Source organism: Geotrypetes seraphini, chromosome 15, assembly GCF_902459505.1.
Source record: "Geotrypetes seraphini chromosome 15, aGeoSer1.1, whole genome shotgun sequence".
In the NCBI taxonomy this organism is placed as follows: Eukaryota; Metazoa; Chordata; class Amphibia; order Gymnophiona; family Dermophiidae; genus Geotrypetes; species Geotrypetes seraphini.
The window spans coordinates 39,282,051-39,302,647 of NC_047098.1; the positions used below are offsets into that span (position 1 = coordinate 39,282,051).

The 20,597-nt window shown below is 41.1% G+C and overlaps 1 protein-coding gene across 1 annotated transcript in view; it reads left to right on the top strand.

The window, feature by feature from the left end:
• The window catches only part of ULK2 (unc-51 like autophagy activating kinase 2), a 252,205-nt gene that overhangs the window by 206,956 nt on the left and 24,652 nt on the right, over positions 1–20,597 (top strand). The window contains exons 23-25 of the mRNA XM_033921554.1: positions 1,362–1,570; positions 3,227–3,405; positions 10,941–11,059. Coding sequence (XP_033777445.1) covers positions 1,362–1,570; positions 3,227–3,405; positions 10,941–11,059 — 507 coding nt within the window. The remainder of the gene's footprint in view (positions 1–1,361; positions 1,571–3,226; positions 3,406–10,940; positions 11,060–20,597) is intronic.

The following is a 20,597-nucleotide window of genomic DNA, read 5'->3' on the forward strand; positions in this document are numbered from 1 at the left end:
TCATCACTCCCGGCAACAATTTTCCTTCCTTCCTTCCCTCCCCCTAACCCCACTTACAACTAATATGCTCTCTCCCTTGCACCATCTCACCCTCCCTTCCAGTGTGCAGTACCTTTTCTTTCCTTCTCCTTCTGCCAGGTCCAACAGCACCTCCTCTCCCTTTTCCTCCCCCTGTCCAGCAGCACCTCTCCCTCTCCCAAGATGGAGTCTCTCCTTAAGCATAGTTTTGACATGGCTGCCTTGGCTGTCCAGGTGGCATTGCTCCCTTCCCTCCTCCCCCTTCCCCATGTCCAGCAGTACCTTTTCTCCCTTCCCTTCCCCCCTCCCCTGTCCAGCAGCACCTCTCCTTCTCTTGAAGTCCAGCAGTACTCCTTCTCCCTTCCCTCCTCCCTTATCTAGCACCTCTCCCTCTCCGCACGTCTAGCAGTACCCCCTTCTCCCTTTCCTTTCACTTGTCTAGCATCTCTCCCTCTCTGCACATCTAGCAGTACCCCTTCTCCCTTTCCTCCTCCCGTCTAGCACCTCTCTCTCTCTCTCTCTCTCTCCCAACATCCAGCACAGTACCTCTTCTCCCTTCCTTTTCCCTCCTCCCCCTTCTCCATGTCCAGCAGTACCCCTTCTCCATGTCCAGCAGTACCCCTTCCCTCCTCCCCCTTCCCCATGTCCTGCAGTATCTCTTCTCCCTTCCCTTTCCCCTGTCCAGCACCTCTTTCCACATCCAGCAGTACCCTTTCCCTTTCCCTCCTCCCCTTCCCCATGTCCAGCAGTACCCATTCTCCCTTCCCCCCTCCCTTTCCCATGTCCAGCAGTACCTCTTCTCCCTTCCCTTTGCCTCTTCCCCTGTCAAGCAGTACCTCTCCCTAGTGGCAGCTCATTGTGTGCTTTTAACTTTCCCACATGGCTGCCGCTAGCATTAGTTTAGCCATGGTTCCATCAGGCAGCCTTTGCTAGGCCAGCCCACCTCTAATGATGTAATTTCTTCTTTCATTGAAGGCGGGCTGGCCTAGCAAAGGCCCCAAGGCTGCCTGATGGAATCGCTGGCTAAACTAACACTAGCAGCAGCTTTGTGGGGAAGTTAAAAGCACACAGTGGGCTGCCGCTGCTGTTTGGGAGAGAAGATGAGGAAGGCGGGACATATGTAATGGCAGAGGAAGTCGGGAGACATATAGTGCTGATGCCACATAACCCCTGACAATGTTACGCTACTGCGTTTTGAGAACCGCTGGTGTAAACCATACAGAAAAAGTGGTATATCAAGTCCCATCCCCGTTACCATTTAAGGATGCACATTAGTGCTGCTAGAAGATAGCTTAAGAAGATAAGCAAGCAAAGTAAATGTTGCATCTTTCCTTCCCATACAGTTGGATCCAACAGCTCTGGGGGCTCACTCTGTTCAAGCAGTGGCCGTGTGTTCATGGGCTCCCCTCCTGCTATTTACATGGGATCCTCTCCTCCTGGAGCAGAAGCAGTTCCCAACCTGAAGTATATGTCTTATGGTACCTCACCACCTAGCCTGGAAGATTTTATCACTTTTGAAGCTCCAGAACTGCCAGAAGAAACATTAATGGAGGTAAATAAAAAGTGAAAAAATAAAATGTTGCAATAGTTTTTGCCCAAGTCCAGTGAGTATTACTTTTTAGTAGGCTTCTGATTCTAGGGGGTTTGTAAATTGTAAATTTAGTGTTTATTTTCAAGCTAATTAGGTGCTATAGGTTGTTACTAAAAATTTGTATGTATCAATGTTTTCATGTCGGAGTTTAAATTTTAGGCACACTTTCAGGCAAATTCCTTTTTTTTTTTTTTTTTTTATCATCCACACTCCATCTCTTTCAACATGCCTTCTTATCATCCTCTACTGGACAAGTTTTCAGTCCTGTCCATCCCTGGGAAAATGTTGAGAAAGAAATTGCTCCAACTCCCTGTGCTCACCACCTCTGAGTAAAAAGCATCAGACAGCTCCTTGGCTTATGTCCTGGCGGCTACTCTGCCCACTCCTCTTTGTCACATGGATCACTGATATTCATGCTCCTTCAGTTGACCTGTGCAGGAGCTGACCAGTTAATGTGCCAGTCTAGTGATGATATATGTTCATGACAGCAGCACCTAAATGATGACATTGAATCACCTTGGGTGAGGATGATTTTCAGACCCAAATTCCCTATTGGAAGGATTTTATCAAAAACAAATCAAAAACCCTACTTATTGATAATTTATTAGTTTAGTTTATTTGCTTATAGTCCGCTTTTCCCAAAACAGAGTACAACAAAGTATACACAATGAAATCAACATACATACACAAAATTACACAACCCATAAAATACATGTAACATATGGCAGATTACAATAACTTCAATACAGCAGTGCCACATCTTCATCCTTACACTATATTCTGGATACTTCATATGATTGTGGATTATTAGTCTGCAAAAATATAGATGAAGCATTTAGAACCAGTATGCTGCATTGTTGCTGTTGTAGTAGTTTGTGTGTAATTTTATACTGAATCAGTGTTTAAGCAGAGCTGATTTTTAAATGGCACACACATGTAAAAAAATAGAGCTGTACTGAATATTTATTTTCAATTTGGCCCCGAATAGTGCCTCAAATACGTTATTTGTGTTTGACTGAATAGTGATTTAAATTCAAGTAAAAAGTAATCTGTGTGTCTACTGTGCTAAATCTTACTGAAAAACACTTGATCTCTGATTTCATATTGCTACTTTTATTATTTATGTTAAAACTTAATGCCTGTTATTTGTATTCGGCCGAATATTAAAATGTGGCATCGGTACAGCTCTATACAGCAAGTAAAGATCATCAGGTCTGTACATTGTCATAGCTACTTGATGCAAAACCACATACTTCAAAGGTGCCAATCTGAAATCCTAGAGGGCCCCAGATCAGTCTGGTTTTCAGGATACACCTAATGAATATGCATATGAGAGAGTTGAATGCATTGGAAGTATTTCATGCCAATCTTTCATACTTATTTAGGATAGCCCTACTTAGTCCTGGAATTTACCCTCACTTTCCTCCTGCCTTTGTTCTAGAACTTTTTCATTTAAAAATATTGAGCTAATGAACAGACAAAGAAAGGAGAAGTGCCATACTTTGGGACCTGGAGGGAAAAAGAGGAGATAAATATTATGTTTCAGTACTGAATGCAGTCTTACTTTACTTTTGTCCTTTTGTATATGGTGTTGAAAGATATCTCTTCTCTCACCAGAGGGAACACACAGATACGCTGCGTCATTTGAACACCATGCTTACATTTACAGAGTGTGTAATAGACATGACAGCAGCACGAGGTGGGAGCCCGGAGCTCTGTACCTCAGCAGTGTCACTTTATCAGATCCAGGAGAGCGTTGTCGTGGATCAGATAAGCCAACTGAGCAAAGAGTGGGGGTAAGTCCAGGGCAAGTTGCTCTGTAGAACTAGTATACCCTATAGCAGTGGTCTCAAATTCAGGCCCTTTGCAGGGCCACATTTTGGATTTGTAGGTACTTGGAGGGCCGCAGAAAAAATAGTTGATGTCTTATTAAAGAAATGACAACTATAGTTTATAAATGACTCCTTAATTGCTTCTGATAATTTCAGCTATACACAGCAACATGCAGAAGTGAAAAACTTTCAAAGTATCAACTGCAAGAGACAAGATTTTGGACCAACTAGTTTGAGGCCCTCAGTATTATAAAGAATGATTCTTTAGGAAAACTTGTGCCTTAAGTGTCTAGTGGTCACATTTGCTCTCACCTCCTCCAACACTGGACACGCGCACAAGCTGCACTCCCTTCAGTGGTTACCTTACATTCTGGAAGGTTGCCCGCCTCACTGCTATAACCTCACGCAAGCACTTTCCTGCATCTGTAAGTTATTGTGAGGTGGAGTGTAGAGGACAATCGCGTACAGATGCAGGAAAGCGCTTGCGTGAGGTTACAGCAGTGAGGCGGGCAACATTCCAGAACGTGACCGCCGGACACTTAAGGCACAAGTTTTCCATAAAGAATCATTCTTTATAATACCGAGGGCTTCAAAATAGTACCTGGCGGGCCGCATGCGTCCCCTGGGCCATGAGTTTGAGACCAGTGCCCTATAGAGAGATTCTTCTTCCTTTACCCCTTTACAAAACCTCTATGTAACACATGTTCTAGTATAATAGGTGTGTCATTCTAGACAGTGAGCTGTGCAGAAGGAATCCACTCCAGATTTTCAACTCCTCCTCTTCCAGAGTGCTTTGCTGCCTCCTTCAGTTTTTCCTTTTGCAGGCATGCCAGAAAGTGTCTTTCTGATCTGCTCTGTATATTCTTTATTATTTTTCGCAGTTTTTGCAGCTATCGGTGCACCAGAGCTCCCCACTTACAGGGGAAAGCTCTGCCTGCATGTAGAAGATGCAGATGTGGGTCTGCAGCTGGCAGGTTAATCCCTTGGGGACCTGTTTGGCCAGCAGAAAACTTTGTGGAGCTCAGGGTCCATATCCCAGAAGCTTAGTTTTCCTACTGAATTGCAAGGACTTGAGCACAGGCTGTGAGACATCTTCATGGGGCTCAGCAGGGCTCTTCAGCATGCTGGCTTTGATTTCATGAATCTTCCCTTCTGGGAGATATAGGGTTGCAAACAGGAGAAAGTATGCAGGAAGCAGTGGTGGCCCTTGACCAAGGGGAGAATGCCACAGTATGCTGGCTGTTCAAGCCTTTGACGCTATAAAAGCTTATTACTGACTCCCTGCTGGAGTTACAGTTAGATTCCCAGCAGGCCCCTTCCACTCCCTTTTCAACCTCAAAGAAGGCACAATGATGCTAGGGCTGAAGTCTTCCCCCTGAGGATAGGAGGAAGGCTCTTGTCATATGCAGAAGTTTGGGAGTAGATATCGTCAGACCACTTGGTGCTGGAGATCATTCAGGGAGGGTACAAGCTCGAGTTTGCCCATCCTCTAACAGACTGATTTGTGGACTCCTTGGTGGGGGCGCCCAGAAAAGTAATCTAAGGAAATACTTTTATATAGAAAGGGTGGTGGATGCATGGAACAGTCTCCTGGAAGAGGTGGTGGAGACAGAGACTGTGTCTGAATTCTAGAAAGCGTGGGATAGGCATGTGGGATCTCTTAAAGAGAGGAAGAGATAATGGTTACTGCAGATGGGCAGACTTGATGAGCCAATTGACCTTTATCTGCCATCATATTTCTATGTTTCTATTGCATGACTGTTTTATGTTGCATTTTTGACATAGCATAAATGCAGAAAGAATATTGCAATCATTACAGTTATCCCTGGTGCAATACTCTAGGCAAAACAAGGTTGTCAGGTCTTATTTTGGATATTATTTGTCTTAATAAATTGCTTGTTTTGTCCTTCATATTTGGTGCTGTTATTTTTTCTATGTATTTCGAAGAAAGACTGAAGAGGGGGAGATATGCTAGACATTTAAATACCTCTGGAATAAATGCACAGGAGGCAGGCAGGCCTCTTTCAGTTAAAAGGAAAGGCATCCAAGGGGTGGAGACTGAAGACAGTATCTGAGTTTTTAAAAAGTATGGGTTGTAGAATTATGAAATCAATGGGATTAGATAATTTGGTACAAGCATGTAATTTAAAAGATATATGGCGTATTCTTCATTTTAATGATCGGGAATTTACATTTTGTTCACATGTTCATCAATCGTTTTCAAGAATTGATTATATTTTTGTTTCAGATCAGATGGTACAGCAAGTTGTAAAAGCTGACATAGAACCAATAGTAATATCTGATCATGGTGGTGTGTGGATAGAAGTTAATTTAGGAGATCAGGATAATTCCAAACCTATATGGAGGTTTGATAATACTTTGCTTGCTGATTCTAAATTTTGCACAGAATTTCAGATCAAAATGAATGAATATTTTAGACTTAATGATCTAGAGGAAATGTCGATTGGAATTTTATGGGATGCTTTCAAAGCAACTATGAGAGGACAAATTATATCATATTCTGCATATAAAAAGAAACAGCTAAGAAAGCAATTTGGAAATTTGGAAAAAGAAATTAAAAATTTGGAATTAAAATTGGTTAATAAATGGGAACAGGAGACATTTCAAATATTGTTAAAAAAAAAAGTGAATATAATGAAATTTCCTCTGGGTTGGTAAGGAAAGATATTTTTGCTCAGCAAACGGTGTATTATGGTAGTGCAAATAAGGCTGGAAGATTATTGGCAAATTATTTAAAAGCAAAGAAAAGGAAGGAGAAAATAGGTATAATTAAGGATGAGTTAGGAAATTCTCATTCTCAAATTGGAAATATATTAAAACAATTTTTAAAATATTATAAGTCACTGTATTCTTCTGAGTCTTATTTAAATAAAGAGAAAGATGGGTTGGATTTTTTGAGTTTAGTTGAAGGTCCTAAGGTTCCTGATCATATAAAAGGAAGTTTAGATAAACCTATATCATTAAAAGAGTTACAAATGGCATAGAAATCCCTTAGAGTTGGGACCGCTCCAGGTGGAAATGGATTTACAGTAGAGTTTTATAAAGAATTTCAAATTTCCTTTTTACCGTATTTAAAATATATCAGGATCAACTGAATAAAGGTTATATATCAGGCACTATGGCAGAATCTTTAACTATTGTTTTGCCAAAGCCAAATAAAGATCCAACATTGGTGTCAAATTACAGGCCTATATCTTTAATAAATGTAGATGGTAAATTATTAGCTAAGATTTTAGCATTAAGATTGGCTAAAGCTCTTCCGCATATAATAGGAATGAATCAAACTGGATTTGTTGCTCAAAGACACTCTTCTAATAATACTAGACTGGCATTTCAGATGTATTATTTAACAAAACAAATTAATGATCCGGCTTTTTCAGTATCATTAGATGCTGAGAAGGCTTTTGATCGTGTAGAATGGAAGTTCATGTATCAAGCTATGGAGTGGTTTGGTATTGGATCCGGATTTATACAAATGATTCAAGTACTGTATAGCTCCCCAACTGCTCGTTTATATATAAATAATAATTTTTCGGATGCTTTTAAGTTGCAGAGGGGAGTTAGACAGGGTTGTCCATTATCTCCTTTGCTCTTTGATATAGTTCTTGAACCCTTGTTGTTAGCTATTCGACAGGCAAAGGACATACAGGGTATTCTATGTGCTGGAGTGGAATATAAAGTATCCGCTTATGCAGATGATATCTTGCTTCATTTGAGGAATCCGGAAACAACAATTCCATGTCTACTTGAAGTAATAGATACATTTGAAAAATTCTCAGGATACAAAATAAATTGGACCAAATCAGAGATTTTACCTTTGAATGTGCATTGTACAAAAGGTATACTTGATTCTTTTCCTTTTATTTGGAAAGAGGAGGGAATAAAGTACTTAGGTATTTGGTTGAATAAAACACTCGAAGAGACAATGAGAATAAATGAAAAATTTTTATTACAAAAAGTAACAGAGTTGTGTGAGCAATGGAATCCTTTACATTTGTCATGGTGGGGAAGAGTTCAAATTGTTAAAATGATGATTTTGCCTGTGGTTTGCTATCAATTGGGAATGATACCAGTGTTTTTTCAGGGGTCTTTTTATAAAAAATTAAATAGTATTCTGGTTAAATTTATTTGGCTGGGTAAAATTGCAAGAGTGGCTATAGTGTCTTTGCAAAGACCAATTGAGGAGGGTGGGGTAAATTTCCCCAATTTTTATAGGTATCATCAGGCATATATCATGCGCCAAGGTATGTATTGGGTCCTCCCAGAGCTTTTGGAACAACTACCAGAATGGTTATGGGTGGAGAGATCACTTATATTTCTACTTAGGCTTGATCTTCTGCTTAGTATAAAAATGCCTAGAATACGTAAAGACAGAGTATTAATGGATACTTGGAAAACATTAAGACTTGTAGACAAATTAACTACTGATTCTATTTTAAAATCGATACAACAATCTATTTGGGTAAACTCCAAGATACAAATAGGCGGGTTTAAGGTTGTCTGGAAGGATTGGATTAAAGTAGGTATAAGATCCTTAAAGGAAGTAATTGATAATGGTAAGCTGCTTGATTTTTCACAATTGCAAATATGGTTTGAATAAAAAACAAAGTTATAAGTGGTTGCAATTGAAGCAGGCTATTCAGGTGGGGTTCCCTGAATGGAAATCTTTAAATGATCATTACAGCTTAGAATTCTTATGTTTCAGGCAGATTTTCTGGGACACCAGGCCGCAAAGTGGTATAAAATTATATCTAATTATTTGAATCAGAAACCTAAAAATGGATTAAGAGATATTTAGAGCATTGAGATTAAGCTTCAGATTAATGCATCTCAATGGCCACGTATTTGGTCTTGGAGAATTAAAGGTACGATGTCGGCATCTATTAGGCAAACATGGTTCTTTTTGTTGCATAGAGCATTCTGGACCCCTACTAGATTACAAAAATTAGATTGCTCTAAGTCTAATAGATGCTGGCATTGTAAAATTGAAGTTGGAACTTTAGACCATCTTTTATTTTATTGTCCATGTATTCAGGCATTTTGGATATCAATCTGGGATCAAGTTAACCTAATGATGGAGAGTCATGTGGCATTATCCTATGACACAGTGGTTTTTGGAATGTGTATGAGGGCCAAATGCCAAATATCTGCAGCAAACAATAAATTACTGATGATTCTTACTGGTGTGGGAATTCAGCAAATAATGACTAATTGGAAAGACTGTTCTAGACTGAATTGTAGTTTCTGGTGGAACTCAGTTTGTCATATGTATAAGATGGAAATATTTCTTGCAGTACAGAAGGGTTATTTTAAAAGATTTCAGGAGGTGTGGAGGCCATTAATTGAATATTATAATGATTAAGGTTTATTCTTTTTCCTTAGGGGATAATTTGGAGAAATGGGGGAGGGGTGGGGGGATAGGATAATCTAATTAAATAGAGGTATATTTCAACTGATTAATGGATATAAGAAACATGGCATATATGTATGTATAGAAAAGGAAAGGGGGTAAATTTTTTGGAAATTTGTTGTTATGAAATATTAGGGGATATATGTAATATGATGAGATATATTTGTTGTGCATTAATTTATATAATAAAATGAACAAAGAGTTTGAGGAAGAAAGGGTGGGGGGAGGGATAGGTTAATGTAAGATTAATTGTATTATGAAAGAGGGATGTCTAAGTATGTATATGTTTGGATAGATTATTTTGTTGATATGGGAAGGGATGGGAGGTGGATGGGGGGGAATTAAAACATGTATAATAACATTGTTTAAGAATGTCAAGTGAGTTATGTGAATTAATTGTAATAATATTGTACACTTGTTGAAAGAAATAAAAACGAATAAAGATTAAAAAAATAAATAAATAAATAAAAAGTATGGGTCAAGCATAGAAGAACTTTAAAGGAGAGGAAGGGATAGTAGAGATTAGTAGTCAATATGAATGGGCAGACCAGCTGGTCGGTATGGTCTTAAAATGCCTTCTATTTCAGTGATTATTTGTGACTTGCTCCGTAAAAGGATACCAAATGTGAGTTGTGTGACTTATTTATAGCACAAGATAGAGGGATAGTAACTGCATAGTCCTGTATAATTTCAACCTCAGAGATGGACTAATTACATCTTTAAAAAATGTTTATCAAAAATGATATTTTTTGGAAAAACATTTGAAAAATCGCAAATTTAAGATACATCTCTCTCTCAAAAAAAATTGCATAGTCCCTTTCTACTGACTCTGTACTTTCAAAAATGAAAGTTGCCCAAATTTACTCCTCCAAACTTTTATAACCTTTATCTCTGTTATATGTAACCCCACTTTTGGTACCTTTTTGCTCAGCAGGTCATCTTTAATAAAGGGAAGTTAGAAGAGGAATAACTTAATGATGGTTGGGAAGAATGTGTTTCTTCGGGTGGGCTATGGATTTTGAAAGTAATGAAGGAAACAAATTTTTTTACTGTTGTATTTTGTAAGTCTCTTCAAGTTTTAATGTTCGATGTCTAACAAATTAAAAATGTGATTTACGGTAGAGATATCAAGAAAATGCAAGGTGAGGCACTATGTTCACTCCACACTTTAATCTACTTTGTGTCTCAAAAGTTAAGTCTTATACTGGATATAATAATGGTGGATCTACTCAGTTATCAACATTGGCCTCAAAATCCAAAGGATAATGCTCGACCATAAGCATTTAAGCTTTAGATAGAGTCTGCTTATTATTATAGGCCTATATGGAAAAAAAAGAATGAAGTAAAAAACTCCCAAGAAGTCTACAAAGGGAGAAAAACCTATCAAACCAAAAAACCGTATGATAACCACCAGTCAAAACTTATCTATACAGCATAAGACTAGAACTGATAGAGGGTTGAAGATTTTTACAAAAAATATATAGTATTATCAAATTCAATACTATTTATACTACTTAGCTGGCCAGCCAAGATCCATAGGCTTGGATTCAGTCCATTCTTGAAAGCATCAAATCTTCAGATCAGCCGATGGTTGTAATCCATCGTAGAAAAAAGAGCCTGAAACAGATCCAGCCAAGCAGTTCGAAAAAACCCATCCAAAAGTATCCCAACAAGAGATCCTGCAGGGCCTTTAAATGTTTATGGTCAAGCATTATCCTTCAGATTTTGAGGCCAATGTTGATAACTGAGTAGATCCACCATTATTCTAGCCAGTATAAGACTTAACTTTTGAGACACAATGAAGATTACAGTAGAGATAAACATGAAGGAAAGAAATTTAAATGACTTAAGGTGCTCATGAGGGAGAAACTACTAAATTGCTCCAAAAAAAATGAGTAGGACTAGAGAGTACATGTATGCTCAGTCTAAAATGTTGATTGTGTTATGTAAATTCTCAAAAAATATTTCATTGCTGGCTTTTCCCTATGTCTAGAATCTTCTTTGATTTTGGTTTAAAACATAAGAGCCAGTAGCTCTGATTCAATTGTCCTTTTTACTCTTTTTGAAGACAAGTAGAGCAGTTGGTGCTGTACATGAAAGCTGCGCAGCTTCTTGCTTCCTCTCTACAACTTGCCAAAGCTCAGATCAAAGCAGGAAAGTTAAATCCATCTAGTGCTGTCAAACAAGGTATGTCTAGAGGTTCATCATAATCAATATGACTTATGTTTGTATTAAAACAGGAGTTCAAAGAGCAGAATTAGCCTGCTTTACCTTGCCATTTTTGCAACACCACAGACTTTGAGTGAATTCTTGCTGATTTCCTTCATGGTGTTTTCGCTTGCTCACACCTATTGAAGCTATAAAATATTTAATGCACTGTTATAAACCCCATTGCCCCAAAACTCTGATTTCTCTGACTAACTGTCTGAAAACAAATGTAGAAAAGTGCTTGGCCTATCATTAACTGTCAACTTTGCTCAGTCTGAAAGCATATTAGGTCTCTTCAGCAGAAAATGAAAGGGTAAGCCAAGGGTACTGGTCTTGCTACATATGTTCTTTCTATCATGTAGGGGGAATGCAGGTATACTTCTTGGTGACATCATCCTGATGGCTGTTGTCTTGGGCATTCATTTTCCTATAGCAAGGAAACTGGATGGTTGTCATAAACAAATTTGAGGAAGGAACAGGGTGCAATACTTGAGGACCAGATCTTTCCTTTTACCAGTCATTCCGAGTCAGACGGTATGCCAGATTAACCCAGGCTCGTGGGATTTCTTAGGGAGGAGGAAGAGTTAGTGGATTCTGCAGATGAACAGACTGGATGTAGCTGTTTGGCCTTTATCTGCCTCTTTGTTTCTATGTAAGTCCTAAGCACACATCGCCTACTCAGGGCAATACCCTGATTTCAGCTGCTACACTAGAAATGCAAGTGAGGATCTCCTGCAAACACCAGGGCCTCACCAATGTTTACTAAAACTGAATTTTACTAACATCTTCCTCCAGGACCTGCTGAAACTATCCTATATTCTTCATCATCACTCCAGACCAGGGGATCTCAAAATCCCTCCTTGAGGGCCGCAATCCAATCGGGTTTTCAGGATTTCCCCAATGAATATGCATTGAAAGCAGTGCATGCACATACATCTCATGCATATTCATTGGGAAATCCTGAAAATCCGACTGGATTGCGGCCCTCAAGGAGGGACTTTGAGACCCCTGCTCCAGACCAATCCAGAAATGTGGGTTTAAGCTTTCCTACCAGCATATACACTTCTCCCTCTGTATTCGCGGGAGTTAGTGACGGAGCTGACCCATGAATAACTTTTTATATGTTATTCATGTTTTGTTTTTTTGTTAAAACCCTAGTGAATATGATGAAATCGCGAATAGAAATCAGTGCTGGGCAAAAGCGAATTTCTCTCTGCACGCTGAAGCAGGTGCTGGGAAAAAGTACCTAACTTTTTATCAGCACTCTGGGATGATGTCATTTGGGGGAAGGAGCTAGCAAGGTAAAAACCATGAGTAATAAAACGGTGAATACGGAAGGAGAAGTGTAGAGACTGAGACCCTGTGGTTTGACGACTTCCTGTGCTAGCCAGTATTTCTCAATTTCCAGCAGACAGGGGTGTAGAGCAGGGGCGTCCAACCTCAGTCGTTGCGAGCCACAATCCAGTTGGGTTTTCAGGATTTTCCCGATGAATATGCATGAGATCTATTTGCATGCACGCACTACCTCCATTATGCACAACTAGATTTTCATGCATATTTATTATGGAAATCCTGAAAATCTGACTTGGTGAGGGCCAAGGTTGGTCATCTCTGGTGTAGAGGAATTACTGGGATTAAGTCCCATCCAGGGCTATAGGAGTAGACTTTTTAAAAGTTCCTTGTAGGGGCAATAACAAAGTCAGATTTTCACTTGGATTTGTGCTGCTGATGCATTTGGGCCTTACGTTGAAAGAAGAGGCTGGTGGCAGATCCCCTGATGAGCAGGCCCTGGAGGGGCCCTCATGCTATAAAGAGATCTAGAAATGAGGCGTTGGAAGAGGTGGCTTCTACATGATTAGTAGACTTACTCCATCCTCTATAAGAACCATCTGTGGAATGGTCAGACACCAGAGGGGAGGCACTAAAAGAGGGAGAGCTTCTAGCAGAGATATCTTAGAGATTCAGATTTTTCACAGATAAGTTGACACCCCTGATTCCTAAGTTCTGGCAGGCCTGAAGATCTCAAGACCCCCTTCAGAGTCTGAGGCTAACGAAGATCCAGTGCAGGAAAAAAAAATCTATACTAAAGTCTGCCCAAAGAAGTCTTGGTTTCTGCTATAACCAAGAAGGCTACTAACTGAGTTGGAGATGCAGCAGTTCTGAAGGACCTGCAGAATCACCAGATGGAGAAATTATTAATACAATCATTTTGAGGTATTGGTACTGGCCATGTACACGAACATCTTAAGTGGTTATGTTTACAATGGCACAGCAGCTGCTTAAGATATCCTTGGGAGAATTGTCATAAGATGGTTGTCAATTTTTGGCTGATGCTTGTATGTTATATTTCTTATGGCCATGAAGAATATGGAAATTACTGTTTTGAGAAAGCAGATAAAGGTTTACAGTAGAGGAGTCTAAGGTTCCAAGGCTTCCAGATGAACCACAAAGAACAAGCCATATTTGATCAGCTAGAGTTTTTCAAGAAGCTAGGAGATACCATATAGGGAAATCTTGCCTTCCCCTCCTCCCCCCACCTCAGATGAATAGATGACTATTTAAGATATTGGAAAAGGCAGTTGAGAAGGTGTTTCCAGAGACACAGGAGGTGCCAGCAGATCACAGTGAGGAGAGGTAAAGATGTCTCAAAGAAGACAGCGGATCAAGGAATTGTTTAACTCGAATTGGATTAAGGAATTGTTTAACTCAACATACGCTGTGTAAGTTGAGTGTTGCCACAGGACTTTTTCTTGGTCTGAGCATAGCCTAATTCCTCCTCAGGATGTTTTAAGGTGATGACCCAATTATGCTTCCATTCTTTAGCATACCATTATAGATTGGATGTTCAGCCAAGATTGAATACAGCCTTTAGAGCAAGCATATTACAAATAGGATTGTCTGGGTACCACCCTAGATAATTATCACTTTGGTATATTGGTCTGGAAGATTAATAAAATGTAGAAATTAGGACTCATCTGCTAATTTTCTTTCCTTGAGACCCTCCAGACCCATCCAAAACCCAGCCCTAGATTTTTCAAATCTGGCATTTTGAGGTGGTAGCTGGCAGGCTGTGACAAGTAGTAGAATTTGAAATACTTTTTGTTCAACTTCCTTTCAAAGTTCTTTATTTTACCCTTCCATAATTAAGAGTGGTGGTGGATGCTGATCCATTTAGTGTTCCTGTGCCTTTTTGATTGTGGCTTTAGGGGTAGTCTTTTGTTCCAGAAATACTGGCTAGCAGTGGGCTGCAGGGGGCTGTTACAGTGATGCTGTCAAATCAGTGGTTCTTGGTCTCTACCTACTGAAAGGAAAGCATAAACCCACACGTCTGAACTGGTCTGAAGATACTCAAGGAAAAAAAAAAATTTAATAGGTAGACCCTAATTTCTATTCGAAGAAAGGCTGAGATTTCCCAACACACAGCCTGGATGTTGCCATTTTGAACGTAAGTAGGGGTGAATCAACTCATAGGATAAACAAGGACACTGTACAACCATACTCTCTTGAATAAATAAAATACTATTATCGGGCATTTAACTTTTTCTGTTGGAAGATTCTTTACACTATATCTATTTTAAAATCCATTGATGCACCTTGAGAGTTGGTGGTCCTCTTAGTATACCAAATATCCCAGAGTCTGCAGATAAATATATGGCAAAATCTACTTTTTTGTGCAAGAAATAATCAAACTAGACCTTGACTACAAAATTCAGATTGTGCAGGGACATGAAATATTCTAACTATCACACTAGTCTTTTTAGTAGAGGCAGCCCTTAAAAGATATAAAGGAGAAATTAGATCTTACCTTCTAATTTGCTTTCCTTTAGTCCCTCTAGACCAGCACAAATGGGTATTACAAACTCCTACCTGCAGATGGAGACTGAGAACTACTGAGTAGAGAATGAAATGGTGGTTGTTACCCGCGGCTAGCCGCAGGTAACCCGCTGAAATGGGGAAAGAAAAAATAGTGGTCACTGCGGGGACGGGGACAAAGCCATTCACTGCCCCGTGGAGCGGTGAATGGTCTTGTCTCCGCAGTGAGGCAATCAAAGATCATGTGGTCCAGCAGCCCCCACCCACCCGATCACAGCGTTCCGCCATCTCCCTCCCTCCACCTCATCTTAGATGCAGAGTTTGCCTGATTTCTTTTTCGCCCAGCCGCACGTTTTCAAAAAGCCGCGCACGCGCAGCTGCTCGAGTTGTTCAATCTTCTCCTCTGCTGCAACTTCCTGTTTCCAGTTGCGTCATGGGAGAAATTGAACAACTGAGCAGCCGCGCGTGCGGCTGGGCAAAAAAGAAAGCTTGACAAACTCATTATCTAAGGTGAGGTGGAGGGAGGGAGCTGACAGAACGCTGCGATCGGGCGGGAGGGAGCTGCTGGACCATGCGATCGCGCGTGTTCCCGGCTCACACTAGGAAGGAGGGAGTGAAAGGGAAAGAGATTCTGGGCCAAGGGGATGAAGAGGGAGAGAAAGAAACCCACAGCAGGAAAGAAAGGGGAGGACAGGCAGGTGAGCCAGAAGCTGGAAGCAGGGGGGAGAAGAAAGAGGGAAAGAAGCTAGATGGGGTTGAAGAAAAGAGACACATTGGTGAGGAAGAGAGGGGAAATCTGGACACAGGAAAGTAACAGAAACAGAGGGGAAATTATGTGCATGGGGCATAGGGACAGAGACGTAAAGGGGACATACATGCCATGGGGATGATATATGGACACAGAGGGGGCAATGCCAGATACATAGGGGAGATATTACAAATGGGGAAAATAGGAACACAGAAGTGAGATTGTTTGAGGACCGAGCTCGTAGGCTCCAATGGCTTGCACAAATTACATTTTAACGTGCCACAAAAGTAAGAGGGAGGGAGGGAGATAGATAGGCCGCGCAAGAGGAGCTGAAGGGTGTTAGAAAGGAACAGATGGTGAAGGAGGGAGGGAAGGGGTGGAATAGAACAGACATTGAAGGAGGGTGGAGAGGAACAGACCCTGAAGGGAAATGTGGAAGACAGAGTGGGGAGCAGACGCTGGAAGGGAAGAAGACAGATGCCAAGCTATGGGGGAGCGGAGGGAAGAAGATGGGTGCCAGACCAATTGGGGGGGTGGAAGGGAGAGGCACAGTAACAGAGCAAATGGAAGACACAGAGAGAAGACACAGTGGATAGAAGGAATTGAATGAGAAGATGAGGAAAGCAGAAACTAGACAACAAAGGTAGAAAAAAAAATTCTATTTATTTTCTTTTTCTTTTTTTTGCTTTAGGATAAAGTAGTATATTAGTTGTGTTGATAAAAATTTATAAACAAAGCCCTGCCAGCTGAACATCTTTCTCTAGTTCAGCAGCCAGAACTTTTATTTATAAGGAAGGACTAAGCTAAATATTGCAGTACTGAGACTTATATGGATGCTAAGGGGACGGTGATGGGGTGGTGAATGGGATGGCAGTGACGGGGTGGTGAAGGGGATGGCGGTGACGGGGTGGTGAAGGAGATGGTGGTGGTGGGATAGGGACGGGGCAGTGACGGGGACAGATTTTTTCCCCGTGTCATTCTCTACTACTGAGCTTCAATTCCACCTGTAAGTGGGCTGTGCAGTCCCTGAAAGCCAGTCAACGAATAGTCAAACAGATAACCTCCCCAGAAAAAAAGAAAGAAATCAAACCAACACCTCTCATATTGAACTAGTCACCTGAGCTGCTGCTGCCTATCCCTGGTGAAAACAAGGACACCTCTGGCATTTGTACAGAAGTAACCAGGTCATGAATCAGCCATTTGGCATCTAAACTTGGCTGCAATCCTTTTTTTTTTTTTTTTTTCTTTTACACAGGTACATAATTGTACATTGATATAGTAGGCCAGTGCATGCTGATTCTCTTCTGAGCAGTGCCCAATTAATTAGCTTTTCACATACCCTACAAGACAGTGCCTAAAGAAAAAAAAAATAATCCAGCAGGAGAAACAAAGACATGGGCGGGCTCTGTGCCAGTCTAGAGGGACTAAAGGAAAGCAAATTAGCAAGTAGTAAGATCTAATTCCAGTGCAAAAGAGATGTGAATCTTGACCAGTGGGTTATTCTCTTTTATCCATGAGTTTTGCAGAAAGAATCGTCTACAGCTTTCCAGCTCCGCCTCCTTGTATCAGTGGGCAGTGCCCTGCCTCCTCAGTTTTTCCTTGTGCAAGTGAGTTGAGAAGGTGTCTTTTTTTTTTTTCTGCTCTGCAAGTGATTTATTATTTTGAGGTTTTTAATCCAAAGTTTGAGACTTTCCAGTGCTCCAGAGGTTTCCAGGATTTCTGGAACATCTCTGCCTGGGAGAATATACAGTCTCTGAATTAGAGGACTATAGCTGGGGGTGGAATCAACTATTTCGTAGGGAACTTATCTAGCCAGTCTGCATTATAGGACAGCTCAAGGTGCGTTCCCCTGGGAGATCGGCTTGACCCTGATTTATCAGCGCTTGAGCACAGGTTGTGTGGCACCCTGTTGATCCAGAGGGCTGTAGCGGGTACTGGCAGCATTCCCTCCTCCCCCCACTCTGAAGATGCACGAGGAGCTGGTGGGATTGAGGGTTTCAGGAGCCTATCTAAAAGGCAGCCTAAAGAGATAAAAGGCTGGAGGATCCTATAGACTTGTCTGAAGCAGAAATATACAGTGTGAACTGATGCAGGCACAGCACTAGGCAATTCTGTGAAGACAGCCTATTATTGTCTATGGGAGACCTTAGGGTGGTTTAAGAATTGGACTTTAGAGGGTCTCTGGGGCTTCCTATAGGGTCCCCCTCCTTCAGAAAATCCCTTTTTTGAACTTTTGAAAATTTTATATAGCGCTCCCGGGCCATTTTCTGGTGCCAAAAACACTGGTGACCATCTTGAATTTCCAAATTTTATTCTAAAAGCCTCTATCTGCTTTAAAACACCTCGATTTGATGGTAATAAATTTCTATAACCCCCCCAAAGACCTTTTTACCCCTGTATCATGCCAGTTTTTTACTTGATGGCCAGCTGAGAGCTGGGATTAGCCCCCTCTGGTCCCTTCAGGGTCTTGGAGTCGCAGGAAGCCTGAAGGTCGAGTCAAAAATCCTTCCCAGGGCTCTCAAATTGCATCATCATCATCAAAACACAAATACATAGATGCCTCAGATTCCATGAGCAGACAGCAAATGTCCCTGCTTGGAATCTCAGGAGATCCAGTTCAGGGATTTTACTCTGATTATGTGAGTTTAATGTTTGAAGCTTATGTGAACTATAAAGGGTCTTCTGTTTGTCTCAGAGCTACCAAAAAGAGTATGAAGATAATTGTTTTTGGCTGTTATTCAAGTTCAATAAGAAGTGTTGCAGTAGCTCATTATAACAAAAACCCATGGTAGAGCTTATGACAGCTGTATAAATATTAGTGCTGGTTATGCACAGGAAGGTGGGGGTGTTTTTGGGTCCACATCGTATTATGTGGTCCACATCGTATTATGTTTATGAGGTCTAATTAATTGTCTTTATTGCAGAGCAGAAAATACTTCATTTGGTCGGAGAGTTTCCCATGTCCTCCTTGTGCTTTCTCCTATTTTAAGGGCGATCAACTGCTTTGGAAAAACTGAGGATATGGAGCACTGCCCACTGACACAATGAGGCAGAGCTGAAAAGCTGTAGATGATTCCTTCTGCAAAACTCACACGTAAAGGAGAATAACTCACTGGTCAAGACTCACGTCTCTTTATACTGGAAAGATTATCAAGTTAAGAACTGAATCTTCCCTTTCTCCTTCCATAGCGTCCCTCTAGACCAGCCCAGATTGGCAGTACCAAAGCAGTGACCATAGAGTGGGACTCTTGTAGACTTGCTTCCAGAACCCAAGCTCAAAAAACAGTATCTTGATGGGCGTGAATGTCTAGCCTGTAATGATGCGAAAAAAAAAATTAATAAAAGACCAAACTACTGCCTTACAGATATCATGAGGGGAAACGAGGAATGTTTGGCCCAAGAGGCAGCTTGAGCTCTGGTATCAAGAATAAAGGATCCATCTTACCTTGCAGCAAGTAAGCAGACACTACTGTTTTCTTAATCCAATGAGCAGAGCAGCCTTGGAGACCGTCTCTCCTTTCTTAGGACCCCCCAATCAATACAAATGATCTGTAATATGAAACTCCAGAATCACTCTCAAGTAACACTGAAGGATCTCCGAACATCCAGGCAATGCAAACACCGCTGCTTTGACCCTGAACGATTACCTAGAACTGGAAGAGCAATGGACTGATTTACATGAAAAACTGAGACCACCTTGGGCAAAAAAGAAGGACCCATTTGGAGTGTCACCTTGTCCTTGAAAAGGTGACGCATCAAAACCGCATGAGACAATTGCGCGCAGACAAAGCCGGGCCGACAATCGCGTACAGGACATCAGTGTGTTGGATTTAAACTCAATTTGAAAGCACTGTGAAGGTGTGTGTGGGGAACCCCCCTACACACACTTAACATAGTAGTATTGGTGCTGCCGTTGGGGGGGGGTGTACATTACAGAGGAAATTGAACTTTTTCCCTAAAAAATAGGGAAAAAGCCTGTTTCCTCTTTAATAGAGGTCCCCCCTACAACACCCCTCCAACGGTAGCGCCAACACTACTAAGTTAAGTGCAGTGGTTACTCCCCTAAGAGTGCTTTCAAATTGAGTTTAAATCTGGCGCGCTGATGTACTGCGCACGATTGTCTCGTGCAATTTTAACTATGAACCCGTTGAAAACCATTAAGAAAAGCTTTTTACAAGAGAGGGCCTCCAATTATGAAATGCATTGAGCTGAAGACATAGCCATCAAAAACACCGCTTTCATAGTGAGATCTTTAAAGTGCAGTTTGAAGGGCACTGCCACGAGAACTGAGAGCACCAGAATGAGGTCTCAAGGTAACATGGAAGGATGGATCGGAGGACAAAAACTGCACTCCCTGAAGGAAATGTACCACATCTGGAAGGAATGCCAGAAAATTTGGACTTTCAGAAATGACAAGGATAAGCCTTTGTCCAAATTGTCCTGTAAAAAATCCAAAATGTTTGATAAAGTTACGCTAGATTTGCACATAGGAGAGCAAAATCAACATCCTTTGGACCGCAAAAGAGTAGCAATAACCTGATTGGAATAATCCTTTTTATTTAAACATGCTCTTTCAAGAGCCAGGCTATGAGCGAGCATTGAGCTGGGTTCTCCATCCATCCAGGTCCCTGCATCTTCTGAGATCTCCGTACCATGAGCAACGCAGCCAATTCACCACCAGGACTACTATGCTAGGATGATAGCCGATTCGTTTAATTACTCTGCTTAACAGGGCCCATGGAGAAAACACAGGAGCCCCTGCATAGGCCAAATCTGAACCAGAACATCCAGACCTATCTGTCCTTCAATTCTTCAACATACCTGTTGAAGAATTGAAGGACCTGGGCGTTAGTCAAGGTTACCATCAAATCCTTGATTGGAAGACCCCACTTGCACACTATGAGATTAAAGATCTTCAGGTTCAATAGCCGTTCTCCTGGATCCAGAAGATTTCTG